The 16,567-nt window shown below is 38.7% G+C and overlaps 2 protein-coding genes and 1 long non-coding RNA gene across 4 annotated transcripts in view; 1 reads left to right on the top strand and 2 right to left on the bottom strand.

The window, feature by feature from the left end:
* Positions 1 to 332: 332 nt before the first annotated feature.
* On the bottom strand, positions 333 to 8,888 carry LOC147314309 (uncharacterized). 2 transcript variants are annotated; one of them, XR_015124640.1, is made up of 4 exons: positions 7,351 to 8,888; positions 4,631 to 4,722; positions 2,236 to 2,393; positions 333 to 1,811 (listed from the first exon to the last, which is right to left on the bottom strand). It is a non-coding gene; the product is annotated as an uncharacterized LOC147314309 (long non-coding RNA). The 2 variants fall into 2 exon arrangements; XR_015124639.1 differs by lacking the exon at positions 7,351 to 8,888 and having other exon boundaries at positions 4,631 to 5,076.
* LOC147314307 (uncharacterized) overlaps positions 7,877 to 16,567 on the top strand; it is an 18,729-nt gene continuing 10,038 nt past the window's right edge. The window contains exons 1-3 of the mRNA XM_086261143.1: positions 7,877 to 8,165; positions 8,490 to 9,173; positions 16,311 to 16,566. Coding sequence (XP_086117269.1) covers positions 7,963 to 8,165; positions 8,490 to 9,173; positions 16,311 to 16,566 — 1,143 coding nt within the window. The 5' untranslated portion in view covers positions 7,877 to 7,962. The remainder of the gene's footprint in view (positions 8,166 to 8,489; positions 9,174 to 16,310; position 16,567) is intronic.
* On the bottom strand, positions 9,049 to 14,879 carry LOC147314308 (uncharacterized). The gene is made up of 6 exons (XM_086261144.1): positions 14,072 to 14,879; positions 13,801 to 13,989; positions 13,047 to 13,199; positions 11,457 to 11,606; positions 10,915 to 11,010; positions 9,049 to 10,836 (listed from the first exon to the last, which is right to left on the bottom strand). The coding sequence occupies exons 3-6, from the start codon at positions 13,167 to 13,169 to the stop codon at positions 10,516 to 10,518; spliced, it is 690 nt and encodes a 229-aa protein (XP_086117270.1). The 5' UTR covers positions 13,170 to 13,199; positions 13,801 to 13,989; positions 14,072 to 14,879; the 3' UTR covers positions 9,049 to 10,515.

Here is a 16,567-nt window from a genome sequence, read left to right as displayed (position 1 = left end):
ATTATGACACTATAATTTGAGATACAATAAATAAAATAAGTTTTTGTACAAAGTATCGGTATCGGATCAGTATCGTCGATACCACCCTGAATATTACTTGGTATCGGATCGGAAAGGAACTCAGTGGTATCGCACATCACTACTCATAACTTCGGGGCTGTCTATACCTTCTCTGGTACGTTGGTGTTACAGCGCTCGCGAAGCCGCCACAAAAAATTGAACAGGCATTTCCGGTCGAAACCGGCAAAAGTTTCAAAATAAAACTTAATCAAACTAAAGCTTGTTCTGTAAAGTCAACACAAAAAGGTTCAGACCTTTCTCATAGTGCATGTGTATTTTTATTTCCAAAGAAATAATTTATTTAACACAAGTCAGTGGGGTACATACTGAACGTAAGAGAATAGAAACAAAGTATCGATTCTGACGCACTAGTATAGATTCAGTACCGACACTACTGACATTTGGATGATTCACCCACCTCTAATTGCCATTTACTTTGTCAGCATCTACCATGTATATCCACATACATTTTAATTTTTTGCCAAAAAGATTGTTTTTGAACGTTATTAAACACTTATTACACACATTCAAATAAACACATTACATGTAAAAAAAAAAAATGCTATAAACAAAGTCAGCTAAAACATCCCTTTTGTTTCGGTACTTGAAAAAAATCGCAAATCTGGACCCATATGAAATACGGCAGTGGAGTAACGACCCAGACCGCCACTGTCCTACCCCGATATCTTCACGTATCTTGTTTGTGGAGTAAGCGCTTACACAGCGAACCAGTTTCGTAATTACAAGTCACTGGAGGCGCACATCCAATTTACAAATGGCTGGGTGCAAGATTTGGCTATTTTCAAGAAGCCAAACTCTGAGTACGTCGTCATTCATACCAAGGTAAGTCAGCTGGACTGCATCGAGTGAAATAGCCATTTTCCACCCCCACCATAATTAATGTTATACATTTATCATTGAACTGCTAAAATATCGTTATCATATTATATGCCCATAATTGTAAAGTAGATGCAAATTAACACATTGATAATCGGGCAAATTATTAACGCCAATTTGTGTCCTCCCTGTCTCATTTCATTTATTGTCTTTACATCAACCTTGTCCTTGTATGTTTCAGGTACTGCACTCCGAAAGACTGAATGAACCTGCATTACGACCATGGGTAATTGTAAGCACCACGAAGAAGGTCGAAGCTGCACACTGCACCTGTATGGCCGGAGTTGCTGAGATCTGCACCCATGTCGCTGCACTTCTGTTTAAAGTGGAGGCAACAGTGACGATCCGTGGCACAAAGACAGTCACAGATGAACCAGCCTACTGGGTTTTGCCGGGGAACACAACCAAGATACAGCCAGTGGTTGGCCATAACATTGACTTTACATCTTCAGCAGCACAAAAAAAGACTCTTGATGAAAATATAAACGGACCGTCTGTGGTGAAAGGCAGAAGAAGCCGTCCTTCAAAAAGAAAGATTCCTTCTGCTACGTTTGAGGAGTTGTCACCAGTGTTAGACACACTTCAAAAACACAATAAAGCAGTGTGTTTGTCTGGATTGGAGAAATACTGCACATCACACACTGTACAGTCATCCACATTACCACTGTCTCTGGCGTGCTTTTCTCTTTGTGCTGAATATCAACACTGTGATTTCTTAGACTGTAAGCTTTACTTTAGCACAAACAGTTGTAGAAGCTGCCACTCCAAATGTCTTTTGATAACAAGAAAAAAATACCTTTTCAGTACACGGCCTGAAGTTCTTCTCTGACATCTTCTGCAATCGGCTTTGTCTGCTGGTTTGAAGACATAAACCACAAAAAGATGATTTAGTCACTTTGTCTGCGTCATGCAGCTCGAATGTGTCGTGTAACGATGTTGAATAGCCGTCGTTATCCCTCTGCTGTGTCAGTAGGATTGTACTGGACAGCATCTCATTGATATGTGAGGAATGCGAATGTAACACGATAACAGACTTACATCATTAAAATATAAAGGACAGGAGATATTTAGATATTTTTATATTTATATTACATTTTATAGCTGACGGATATTACTAAATAGATAGAATTTACTAAATAGCTGGATGAACATGAAAAATATGTCTATAATAACAAATGACCATGAGAGCCAGTAGAATTAATTCAACTGGACAATCAAAAGATGTCCTTAAATGCTCTTTAAGTGGCAGAACAAACGAACAAACAGTTAATTGCTTACTTGAGATGAAATCTGCTCAGCTACTTTGAAAACAGTTTCTAAGTGGTTCCTCCTTTAACAGGATGACGGCTCAGGGGTAAGGCCATCATGCAGTCCAGCAACCTTTATGGTTCTGCTTTGATTCACCAGGAACTATTAGGGAAACCTTCCAGCGCCTCCTGTGAAAGACACAGGCATAAACACACAAACATTTATTAACATGTTCCACAGTCTTCCAGTTTGATTTTCTCATCCTGTGGACAACAACGTACATGGATGCAAGTTTACAGGGAGTGCAGAATTATTAGGCAAGTTGTATTTTTGAGGAATAATTTTATTATTGAACAACAACCATGTTTTCAATGAACCCAAAAAACCCATTAATATCAAAGCTCAATGTTTTTGGAAGTAGTTTTTAGTTTTAGCTATTTTAGGGGGATATCTGTGTGTGCAGGTGACTATTACTGTGCATAATTATTAGGCAACTTAACAAAAAACAAATATATACCCATTTCAATTATTTATTTTTACCAGTGAAACCAATATAACATCTCCACATTCACAAATATACATTTCTGACATTCAAAAACAAAACAAAAACAAATCAGCGACCAATATAGCCACCTTTCTTTGCAAGGACACTCAAAAGCCTGCCATCCATGGATTCTGTCAGTGTTTTGATCTGTTCACCATCAACATTGCGTGCAGCAGCAACCACAGCCTCCCAGACACTGTTCAGAGAGGTGTACTGTTTTCCCTCCTTGTAAATCTCACATTTGATGATGGACCACAGGTTCTCAATCTCAATTCTTCTTTTATACCCTTTCTTGCCAGCCACGCTGTGGAGTACTTGGACGCGTGTGATGGAGCATTGTCCTGCATGAAAATCATGTTTTTCTTGAAGGATGCAGACTTCTTCCTGTACCACTGCTTGAAGAAGGTGTCCTCCAGAAACTGGCAGTAGGACTGGGAGTTGAGCTTGACTCCATCCTCAACCCGAAAAGGCCCCACAAGCTCGTCTTTGATGATACCAGCCCAAACCAGTACTCCACCTCCACCTTGCTGGCGTCTGAGTCGGACTGGAGCTCTCTGCCCTTTACCAATCCAGCCACGGGCCCATCCATCTGGCCCATCAAGACTCACTCTCATTTCATCAGTCCATAAAACCTTAGAAAAATCAGTCTTGCGATATTTCTTGGCCCAGTCTTGACGTTTCAGCTTGTGTGTCTTGTTCAGTGGTGGTCGTCTTTCAGCCTTTCTTACCTTGGCCATGTCTCTGAGTATTGCACACCTTGTGCTTTTGGGCACTCCAGTGATGTTGCAGCTCTGAAATATGGCCAAACTGGTGGCAAGGGGCATCTTGGCAGCTGCACGCTTGACTTTTCTCAGTTCATGGGCAGTTATTTTGCGCCTTGGTTTTTCCACACGCTTCTTGCGACCCTGTTGACTATTTTGAATGAAACGCTTGATTGGTCGATGATCACGCTTCAGAAGCTTTGCAATTTTGAGACTGCTGCATCCCTCTGCAAGATATCTCACTATTTATGACTTTTCTGAGCCTGTCAAGTCCTTCTTTTGACCCATTTTGCCAAAGGAAAGGACGTTGCCTAATAATTATGCACACCTGATATAGGGTGTTGATGTCATTAGACCACACCCCTTCTCATTACAGAGATGCACATCACCTAATATGCTTAATTGGTAGTAGGCTTTGGAGCCTATACAGCTTGGAGTAAGACAACATGCATGAAGAGGATGATGTGGACAAAATACTCATTTGCCTAATAATTCTGCACTCCCTGTATTGTTAACTTTTGTAAGGTTTATTTAGTGAACATATCCAGCTGCAGCTCCACTGTGATCCTGAACTGGATAAGCACTTAAGAAAATGTGTCAATAAATGGACATACATCAACTTACTATATTTATCCAAACAGACGGGACCAATAATGCTTCGCTGAGTCAGAGACTTTAACAGTCTCTTCTATGTAAGAATGTCTCGTGCTGATAGACCTGCAAACTTGACAACAAAGGTTTTTCAGACTACATGTAGCTGTCCTCTATGTCAGCTCACACATTTACGTCACACTTATTTCTGCTTTCCCATTTTATAATTATTACTTACATTTTGATTAGATACCTTGAGTTTGTAAATGATCAGATTACATAATTGGAATACAATGTATCCAATTCAGGGTTGCGGGAGGATGAAGCCTATCCCAGCTGATACAGGACAAAGACAGGCTGCCAGTTTATTGCAGGGCTAACACAATATGTGTAACAGAAAATCCACTTAAATGTTTGATATTTCTTATAATAATCATAATTATGACTATTATTTAAAGGTTTCTTTATAAATACATTTTGATTTTTTATAACACCTAAAATATAAACCTGAGCTGTTTCAGATTCTGACCTCTGACCTCACTGCAGCTCCCTCTTGGAAGTACGTCTGCTTCTTGTCTACCCCCAGTGTTGACCGCCTGCCCTTGATATCACGTACTGTACCTGAGGAACAAAAAAGGACAAACACTTGCCTTCATTTAAGAAGTACATTCATACAGAGGTAATCTATGGAAACACACTAGTTCACCCTTTGGGAGAAATCAGTTCCTGTGAAACATTTCTGTAAATGAACATCATGTGGAGAATGAATGAAACGAGTTCTTCAGGTGACTCAGCAGTCCCACACTGACAAATGAAATCTAGTTAAACTATTAAGCATATTTGCTCTTCTGAAATCTGTGTTAAACAACAACGAACATAAATTAGTAACAAAAATACAGCTGAGTAGAGGCTTTACAAACCACCAGCAGCCATAATGCTAAATTGTAATCTTCAAATGTTTCTGAGCCGTCTTCAACCTGCTTTTAACACATTAAAGTCCCACAGTCAATGCAGCCTGACTCAATCCTAGATGTTCAGCACACAGAGACACAGAGGTACCGTTTAAAGTTTAGTGTTAACATGAGTCACTGATCATTTGCAGTATTACAGAGTCTGGCAGTCCTTGCATGACGTCCACGTCACTGTAAGTTTCTAGCTGACTCTCAGGTGTGACAGGTGTGCCAGCAGGAAAGAGTAATAATAACCTGCATTCTGAGGTTTGTCATGCAGGCTTAAAGGAGCCAGGCTTTGTTCACACGGCTAGGATTGTATTTTAAACTGACCCTGGGTCAGTATAAGTATCATACAGTTTAAACGAAGCACTGAAACTTGCACATATTTATTATAGATGCACTGAAGCTAATCGACATATTTGCTGTCAGTCTGTGGCTGCGATTAAACACTTTACTGAAAACTTTATTAACTAGTAACTTCATCAGTCATGACAGAAGCTAATATTTCTGTGCTAACATCGTTTAAACAGTAACAGCCTTACTACAATATAAGCTAACGTTTACACCGTAACTTTAAGCTAGCACCATAAAGATGGTAAAACACCTAATAATATCTACAAATCAGGGCCGGCCCGTGGCATAGGCCGTATAGGCAAATGCTAAGGGCGCCGTCCATCAGGGGGCGCCACGCCAGTGCCACAAATGTTGGAAAAAAAAAAAAAGTTGGTACTATTATTTCTAAATACAAAAAATAATCCCACGTTAATTAAAATGCAAAGTAAAGCTTATTTAATAGAAATATTATTTGTTACAACATTACGCCCCCCCTCCCCGCACGGTGCGCCCCCTCCCTTCCCGTATCATGGTTCCTTTTGGACGTCGCCACATCAAAACATCAACACAAGATGTCAAAACGGTCAAAACTGTCAGGTGCCCAGGGAAGAAAAAAGAGAAAAGAAGAGGAGGAGAAACGAGAAAAAGACAGAGGTAGGTAACGTTAGCCTACATGAAATTATTTGTCTGAATGTGAAAGTAACCTAAATTTTTAGCATTAAGCTAATGTTACATGATTCGCTAATTGCTAATCAATAAATAGCTAGTTAACTGTTTTAACGTCAGTTAATATTGTGGAGGGGGCTAAATTGTTATGGAAAATAATAATGTAACGTTAGGTAATTACAGTACACCCACCTTTCCCACCATTCCTCATTTGTATTCATCTTTTAAGCAGGTGTTTTTTGTTTACATTGTTATTGCCTTCTTGTTAGCTAACGTTTACCCTGCAGGTAATAGTCACTTTTCCACCCCTGTATATATTATAGTTGTAAGCCTAGTTGTTAAAGTGCACATCATTAATGTTAATTAAGCAATATCACATGAGAGGGAATGCTGTTTTTTAATATGAGCACTGCTGTGATTCGGTCAAAGATAATCATAACATAACATTCTCATATGATATTATACTGTTACTTTGCATTCTGCTATTCAGCATTTCACTGTAATGATGACAATAAATTGAATCTAATCTAATTTGCATATCAGTTAACATCATACATATATCTCTTTGGTTTTTCATTTATATTATATCATTTCATTTTATTCCTGGAATCATCTGTTTTTATTATTAGACTCAGTGGTGTCACATACTCCTCTCTTCAGATGCACTGTTGAAGTTTCTAAATCCCACCCCTGGGCCATCTACCACATCTACCGCTGCTGCCTCCACTTCAGCAGCACAACCCACCAGTGATGCAGCATCAGCAGCACAACCCAGCCATGACGCATCAAGCGGTCTTCCTGTTGCCTCCACCTCAGCAGCACAACCCACCAGTTTTGCAGCAGCATCAAGCGGTGTTCCTGTTGCCTTATTTATATTATATTTTTAATTTATTTTATCCAACTTGTTGACACGTTTTATTGTGTTTATGTATGTAAAATTTATTGTATTTCATATATTCATTTTTTATTTTTTGTATTCATTTATTTATTCGTATTTTTTTTATCTTGTTAATTATTCTGATTGTGAATTTGCTTTCTTTAAGTAAAAAAAAAAAAGGTCAAAGACAAAGCTATTCGGTTTCTTGTGAGTACATACACTGCACTGCAGATGTAGGGGGGCGCCACCTAAAATCTTGCCTAGGGCGCCAGATTGGTTAGGGCCAGGCCTGCTACAAATGCATCTTAAAGCTGTTATATTAGCACTCGGTGTATTACTAACATAACCACATTAACATTACTGACACACGCTGACTTTTAATAGTCATTCTATAAATGCTGTCCGTTTAAATGGTCTTACCTGTACACACTGCATATCCACCGGATTGCAGCCAGAGTGGATTCTGGAGTCTTCCACGCTCCTGTTAGTGATCCTCCATCTGGATGGATGAGAACAACCTTCTGAACAATCTAGCAGGAGATGGCCCATATCTGTGGGACTGATTTGTGCTAATAACGCCCATTGTATGGACTGATAACAGCCGAAGCGGGTGAATAAAGTCACCCAGTCGCTAGCTGTGCCATTACCCAGCATACATCACTCCCTCCATAAATGCAATAAACGATACAAAAGTATCGTTCTACCTGTTTTTCAGGTAGTCGTTTACATTATATAATTTACTGTGTTCAGTATACGTCACTACGCTTTGTTTAGACCCCCAAAATGGCGAATCGGGCCAAAATCCTTTCCACGCCCACCCCCGTGACATCACGCTCCAAAGCCCTATGACATCATATATCGTGCATGCAGATCAAAGGCGTCTGATCCATTCGAAAGGCATAAATAGGGGTGAGAATTGCAAACTTAGTCAGTTTATTCACAGCACTCGTGTTCGCAGCATTCAAACCTAAACCTGAGAAACATTTTGAAACAGTTGGATCATTTACACAGTTGTTTTATTAAGATTCCAACATGTCTCAGAGAAAACACAGCAAAAAAAGGCAGCCCAATGTGGATATTATAAATGAGGGCTGGAAAATAATGTTTAATCAAGCACAGGAGAAGATTTTAAACCTGATGACACAAAACAAACGCAAATGTGCTGAATTAAGACAAATGTCCCACCTGCTTAAAGAAAAAGAAGCTATTAACCAGGAGCTCTATGGGAAACTCGAGCTTAAGAACCTGGAGACTGAGGAACTTAATAAATTAAAATACAAATACAGTGAAATCCTAAAAAAGAACACAGAGCTCTGGGGACAGAATAAGAACTTAAACTACAAATACAGTGAAATCCTAAAAAAGAACACAGAGCTCGAGGGACAGAATAAGAACTTAAACTACAAATACAGTGAAGTCCTAAAAAAGAACACAGAGCTCGAGGGACAGAATAAGAACTTAAACTACAAATACAGTGAAGTCCTAAAAAAGAACACAGAGCTCTGGGGACAGAATAAGAACTTAAACTACAAATACAGTGAAATCCTAAAAAAGAACACAGAGCTCGAGGGACAGAATAAGAACTTAAACTACAAATACAGTGAAGTCCTAAAAAAGAACACAAAGCTCAGGGGACAGAATAAGAACTTAAGCTACAAATACAGTGAAGTCCTAAAAAAGAACACAGAGCTCTGGGGACAGAATAAGAACTTAAGCTACAAATACAGTGAAATCCTAAAAAAGAACACAGAGCTCGAGGGACAGAATAAGAACTTAAACTACAAATACAGTGAAATCCTAAAAAAGAGCACTGAGGTTGAGGAACTTAATAACTTAAAATACAAAAATGATGAAATCCTGAGAAAGAACTCAGAGCTCGAGGGACAGAATAAGAACTTAAACTACAAATACAGTGAAGTCCTAAAAAAGAACACAAAGCTCAGGGGACAGAATAAGAACTTAAGCTACAAATACAGTGAAGTCCTAAAAAAGAACACAGAGCTCTGGGGACAGAATAAGAACTTAAACTACAAATACAGTGAAATCCTAAAAAAGAGCACTGAGGTTGAGGAACTTAATAACTTAAAATACAAAAATGATGAAATCCTGAGAAAGAACTCAGAGCTCGAGGGACAGAATAAGAACTTAAACTACAAATACAGTGAAGTCCTAAAAAAGAGCACTGAGCTTGAGGAACTTCATAACAACTTAAAATCCAAAAACAAGAAAATGCTCAAGGAACAGCACGTACTGGGTGGTTTCGGCCAAGGGCCTAGTGTCAACTTGGGGGAGAAATCGGAGCACTGTGCATGTTGCCCCAATTCATGCACCCAGCAACTGAATCATGAGGGGCCAAAAGATGCACCAGTGCCTGAGCCCACCAAGGACTCCACAAAGGAGTGTGACGTGTGCAAGGCTGAGCCCTCTGCACCTTGTAATGATGTGACAGTGGAAGCTCCACTGTCAGAGGAACAGTTGCTTGTTAAAGAGCTCATAAAGGCAGTAATCACACATGCCTCAAGAGAGGCAAATGTGTCGCCATCCGATGAGATTCAGCAGGGTCTCTTCATAGCTCTGTGGGCGCAACTTAAAGAAGAAACTCTAAATATAAAAAAAAAGAGGATCAAAAGTCTTGAAAAGGCAATTTTCAAAGACATTACAAAGGAACTGGGTATTACACCTAACCTTGTTACCATTACGTTGGATGTTGCTTCGCCGTACCAACAAGTGGTGATTTCGATATTCAAAGACCACCTGTTCCGAAAAAAGCGAAACCGACTTGCAAGGTTTTTCGCATGGTGTGGAAAAACATAGGACGATGAAGACCAGCTACCAGAAACTGACAATATCTCCCAGACACTTTTGAACGAATTTAAAGATATTATATTTCCAAGAAAACAAAATGAATATTTAGAGCAATCCACAGGATTGCTCTAAATATTTCTTTTAAATTATTTGGACAGTTTAAGTGTATTAGTTGACATTCAGCCACAAATAAAGTCCTTCCAAAAACACAAAAAAAGTCAAATTTTTGTAACAAATGTTACTCATCCAATTTTAAAGGTGGTGTTGTCAGACAGAATATCAAACCTATCTTGATAGATAGTCACTAACAAACAGATTCAAAACATCAGATGGCAGGATGTGAACAACTTCCTGGTTTCCATACAGCTAACAACTTTCAAACAAATTTTTCCACCACTTGTCTTTTAATAGTAATGGTATCAACACTCCAATTTCCTGTGAAGTTCAGTATCGCGCCACATTTGTTATAAAACTAATACAAATGTACCTAAAACCAGATTATAAAAATTGTTTAAAACAGCTCAAGTTAGAATAAAACCTTTCAACATTTTATAATAACATGTTATACATGAAATCTGCAATCAGCCATGCAAGCTACATTAAGTAAAGTTAGAACAGAAGACATTGATTCAGAACTTTCTGCACCTTACCGTTTTCTTAAAGACAGAAATTAACTTTTTTCAGAGCAACTTGCCACGAAACCCAAAAACAGTAAATCAAAACAAATTGCCATTCTGTTTTACACAAGTTGCATTTGAGTTGAACATGTTGTCAAATAGGTTAGACTTTGGTTAAGAGCTTGGTTTTGAAGCTTCTTATCCTCTGGGAACAGGTAGATGTCAACTCCATAAAAATGTGTTGCACAGCTTCAAATGTGTACTTGAGTTCTTTGGGAAACTCCATGTTGAGCCCATAAAGTAGGCCAAACAAGTAGGCAAAGGCAGTGGGAAGGTCTGGCAGATCATCAAGAATAATGTCCTCTTCCAAAACAATGGCAGTGTTGACCACTGTGGACTGCGAGTTGGGTCCCACGTAGTCCTCCAGAACAGTGAGGATGCCCACCGTAACACCTCGGGTTGCCCTCTCAACTGGATCTGTATCCTATGCAAAATAAAAAACAACAGTACATATAAGTCTCTGAAAACCAAAACTGAAGATTGAGTAGATTTGCATACTCACCAGACATGTTAAGAAGAGTTTGGTCTCGTCGTCGCGAACAAATATCGGTAACCCTTCCAAACTGATGGTTCGTCGATGCTGGACTATGTTTGAGACCTAAAACAAGGAAATCAAATAAGACTCAGTCTCATTTATAAACCTACCATTTTGTTTTTAAAACACATTAAGTGTTGTTGCTCAAAATACAGCCTTAAGAAATAAGATGTTGAAATGAGTTATTACAGATAATTGGTCATGTTTTTGTCAGTTTTTTTTATTTATTTATTTTTTAAGTAATTTTGATGTGCAACAAATGTAGCACACTTATTACAACATTTATAACAAAAAGTGCCATGAGTGGGATGAGAGTTGAACTGTCTGTCATTACCTGCAATCTGCCAAACACAGCGCTGCTTGTTAGCTTATAATCCCATTCAGGACACACTTTTTGAAAACTAACAATTTTTACATCAATTTAGTAAATATTTAATAAAGTATCTTTCGTTACAGTGGGAACTTCAGGTTCCTCATAAACCAGACACAAATACATTTTTATATATTACCTGTTCATCAAACTTCTGCAACAGGGAATCCATGTCATTGCGGAAAGCAGCTTTTCTAATTCGATACAGCCGAAGTGAGTAAGTGTCGAGGGCAGTCATGAAGGTCCCCATGAGATCCTTGGTGGTAATGCGTGAGAATTCCGCACAAATCTACAAAGCAACAAAAAAAATATAGAAGAAAACTTTTAAAGGTACATTATATAAAAATCACATTGTTTTCAAATTTGGTTAAAAGAGCTTAATTTCAAAACATTTAGTTAGTCTCGGTTGATCTATTGGTCAGGCCTTGATTGGATTTTTTTTTTTTTCTTTTAGTGGTAGTGGTGGTACAAATTATAACTGACGTATTAAAAAAAAACAAAAAAACAAGAAAAATCTGATCGGCAGATTTTACAGTAAGTCTATAGAATACCTAATCAAATGTTGATAAGACAAAATAATGGTTTCAATTGTTACAGGATGTATTGCAGAAAAGAAATAAATCAATAAATTGTATTTTAAATTCATTGAAAAAATTCCATTAATTTTATAGTTATGTAGAAATGAAGTAAGAACAACATCCTGTGGTCAAATTTGTATACTTTCATAACACGTAAGTGACTTTCTCAATCCTGTTCTGTGAGTTTCATGGCTGTTGCCCGCTAAGGGTCAGCACCAAAAGATTCTAGATGCCCAGTGAAGACAAGTCATTGCGGCGACCGTGGTTCAGGGGGTTGGGAAGCTCATCTGTAACCGGAAGGATGCTGGTTCTATCCCCAGCTCTCTCTGTCCTGGTCGTTGTGTCCTTGGGCAAGACCCTTTACCCCACCGCTTACTGGTGTTGGCCAGAGGGGCCAGTGGCGCGATATGGCAGCGTCACTTCTGTCAGTCTACCCCAGGGCAGCTGTGGCTACAACTGTGGTTTCCCTGCACCGATGTGTGAATGTGAGAGTGAGTGAGTGAGTAGTGGAATTATAAAGCGCTTTGGGTGCCCAGAGAAGAGCGAAATAAAAGCAATCCGTTATTATACACAGCAAGTTGACAAGTAAATAGATTTCACTTCAATAGAGTTCATATTTTTAGAGCCAAGTATTTTTTTTATATTTTACCACTAGCATTGTTAGCTCAACGGTAGCCTTCAACCTTTTCTACAAGATATTGGAGTGATACAAACAGATGCTTCTCAAGGGCACAAGAAATGGAGCTCACGTTCATTTACTCACCCAGACAAGTTTCGAGGCATTTGGAGTTGTTCAGAAGGAATTGTAAAGGTCCTATATCATGTAAAATCAACTTTTTGGAGCTTTTAAACACATTTTAATGTTATTTCCTTAGATTAAAATCCCTCCAGAGTGGTTTTTGGCTTAATTCAGGCATTTCTTAGTTGTCTCAGTGAATCCTTTCCCCATAACCGTGGCTCAGCTCTCTCTTGCAAAACGACTGACTCGTAACATTGGGATTAAAATTTCTTTCTAACAACTCCAAATGCCTTGAAATTTTTCTGGGTGAATAAATGAACATTTTCAATTTTAGAAATAAGACCACACTGGGGAAAAAGGGAAGAAGAAAAAAACGGAAGTTTTCCTTTAAATATTTAAGAGATTATCTTACCTGTTCTTTCAAGAAGAGAGCTGGCCATCTGAGCTGCATTTCCTTGACCAAGGGCTGCATCTCCACAACTTCTTTCTTCCTGAGAGAGAATGTGATGTCCATCTTTTGGGTGATGAGTGCCATGTTCTTATCCCTCTTCTTCACCTTTTGGTTCTGTTGAGATAATTAATGGGTTGGTTTTGAAAAGTGCATCATTTATATTTTTAATTACATCATCATCTGCCTCAATGTTCTGTTAAGCAAGCACCTGTTTGATTCTTTGAAATGAATGAACCTGAGAAAATTTTAAAATGTCACTAATTTCCTCAATAATTCTCTGCAAAGCACTTTTAGAAACATGTAACAATGTTTGCATGCATAGAAAAAGTCTAGCTATTTTATGTTCAAGACATTGGTAATCTACAAACTCATTGTCCTCTTTATCACTTGATGCTACACCTGAACCACTTGGTAATGTCTCTGGCTCCTGAGAGGTATTTAAGGATTTATCAGGGGAGCTACTTTCACTAGGACATGCATTTGCATGAGAAATCAGTCTAATGCAGTTTTTTTATATCTTTTGAGTTTTTGTGCTTTCTGCTTGTGTGTGACGTAAAGGTTGTTAAATTGTTGGTAGCATAGTCACATTTTTGGAAAGGACAGGATACAGTCTGATTTTTTTTTTAAGTGCCTTAAAATATGTGAAATAAATGTATGCTGTGAGCAGTTTTCCTTAAATTCACAAAAATCACAAAAAAATGTTGAGATCTCCTGCCTTTTCTTAGCCCTGTTGTGTGATCTGCTGAGGTGAGACTTCAATGCCCCTCGTGTCCTGAACGAACAGACGCAGTCACTGTAAACACAGGGCAAATGAAATCCTCTTCTATGTCGTAGCTGGTGATGTCTTAAGAGTACTTCTTGGCTTGAACAGACAAAAGAGCAGAACTGGCACTGCATACAAAAGCTATAATGAGAAGAGAGGAGAGGACAGTGTCAACAATTCAAAAGAAACCTGAATTAATCTCAAATTACCAAAGTTACATTACCTGATAATGTGTTTGGGGCGGGGGGCAGGCACTCCTGTTCTGATTCCTCTCCTTACCAACTCCTCATCAGTCCCTCATAAATCAGGACAAGCAGTGGACTGGAGTTGGCTTTTAATTCTCTAAATAAATAAAAATAGCAATTAGTTTTAAAATAAAATACCAGCTTCCTGACATTACTTAAGAATTTTTTTGGCTCACTAAAGTGAGCTGATTCTGCCTTGTAAAATGCCATGTGAAACACAGTAAAACAAATAATTTACAAAACATACATTACATCAAATGTTTAATTTTTTTAATTTATTATTAACAAATTGTATTTTACATGGAATGCACCAACAGTATACTGGGATGTATTATGTAAGCCAAGGATAATTTTGTGTGATTGGTTTTACAACTTAGAATGACAAACATTGGATTGAGAGTATGAGTGGGATAAAACTCCTGAAGCATCTGTTTAAATTATCAGTGCATTTATTAATGGTGCTCCATAAATAAACCAAAACAATGTTGTTTTGTGCATAACAAAAAGCTCACAATTGTGCGATCAAAATGTAAACTAAAAGATGCTGAGCATAATAACAAAGACAGATTTTGCAGCTGCTCTGTTTCCAAGTTCTACTGCGCAACTGACAGCCTGGAGTTTGAAATTCTCTTTGTAACCGTGTCTCTTACAGGCGCCATTTATGGTCCTTACACGCATAATATGGTAATATTACGTTGAAGCAGAGTACGTATCACTCTGCGAGGCTCCTCGGTAGCCGTAATGCTCCAACAATCCATCAAGCAGTGCAGCTTCATAGCTTACCAAAGTCGTACCAAAACATTTTTTGACATATTTTTTAAGCTGTGTACCACATAAAATTGGTTCGAGGTCAGTAAGCACAACCAGAATTCATACATAAGGCAGACTGTCGATTTTTGAGATGAAAGGATTTTAGGCCCTGCGTCAACGCGTTAGCCCGGTTAGCTCACTAACGCCACCCAGCCCCACGCACGGGGTGATCCGCGGTAACTAGTTAACGGAGATTTGCCCCGTTAATGCAGTTATGGCATTAACTTTACGCTGACAGCACTAAAATAGTAATCTTCAAATGTTTTCTTTTTACCGACCAGCTCCTCTTTGATAGCTGCCGTGTCCATCTTGTCGTTGCCTGCAGGTGAAGCGATGGGGGAGGGGGAGTTGTGTTCAGTGAAGGAGAGAGGCGGAGTAACGTTGCGTAGAGACAAAAGTGGACGAAAGAGAGGCAAACTTGCGGCTCCACGAGTATAATGATAATGTAGACTATATCGATATAAACTATATTGTCACATCTCATATTTCATTTAGTGGAGCTCGCTGGCCATGAGGACTCCACCACCCCGTTCACACAGAAACTAAAGCACACATTTTATTGGCTAGATGTGATTCGAACAAATTAAACGACATGGCAGCAGGCGCCCCCGAACTTTATTTTATTTTATTTAAATAGCGGCGGGGGGTTGCTGCCGTTGGTCATGAGTGAGCCAGCCTATTTTGTTTCGTTCGGTGGTATGGCGGCCACAGACTGCACTTCATGAAATATGCATAGGGGGTGTCGCGGAGGCTTGTCAGATATGAGCGCGCCTCTTTAGTAGCGAAGTTTGTCGGATTTTCATTGTTTTGTGACATGGCACGTAGTTTGTGACATGGAATCTTAAATGATATAGTAAACACATACCCATAAGCCACAAGGCTTCTTAGCCAAGAAAGTAATGCTATGCTAAGTTTCGGAAAAATACGAAGAACTTCAGTTGTGATATTTCTAACAGACAAATTGAGACTGTTCAAACATATACTGTCTGATATAATAAAAGAAACATTACTTGCCTTTAGAAACTTGAGATGAACGATCTATCCAGCTCCTAGCCTCACGTTCTCATTAAGGCAGACGGGCAGGTGGCTTTCAGTCCTTGCAAAAGCGCAAAGTAGACCCCGTAGCATCCAAAAATATGAGGTGCGCATGCGTACTCAGGCACAGAAAGGCGCCAACAGCTTCAACTCATGTAAAACTTGAATTCATTCATTTTGCCAGCAATAAATTTCATCTGAGACCAACTTTTGCTCCAAAACGTTAAATGATTAGTTGAAACCCTTAATGTATTTGAGTTTATGGGCCAACTGAACTTTTATTGTTGAATTGTGAAAGAAATGACTGTAAGCTCAACAACTGCAAGTTTGATTTTTTACAGTGTACAAATACAGTGAAATCCTAAAAAAGAGCACTGAGCTTGAGGAACTTAATAACAACTTAAAATCCAAAAATGATGAAATCCTGAGAAAGAACTCAGAGCTCGAGGGACAGAATAAGAACTTAAACTACAAATACAGTGAAGTCCTAAAAAAGAACTCAGAGCTCGAGGGACAGAATAAGAACTTAAACTACAAATACAGTGAAATCCTAAAAAAGAGCACTGAGCTTGAGGAACTTCATAACAACTTAAAATCCAAAAACAAGAAAATGCTCAAGGAACAGCACG

The sequence above is a fragment of the Aulonocara sp. 'chitande type north' Nkhata Bay genome, linkage group LG14, assembly GCF_057382095.1.
Source record: "Aulonocara sp. 'chitande type north' Nkhata Bay isolate Kocher_YH1m ecotype deep benthic linkage group LG14, A_spYH_male_GT1.1, whole genome shotgun sequence".
NCBI lineage: Eukaryota > Metazoa > Chordata > Actinopteri > Cichliformes > Cichlidae > Aulonocara > Aulonocara sp. 'chitande type north' Nkhata Bay.
The sequence above is the reverse complement of the archived record's forward strand: the minus strand, read 5'-3'. Positions and strand labels throughout refer to the sequence as shown.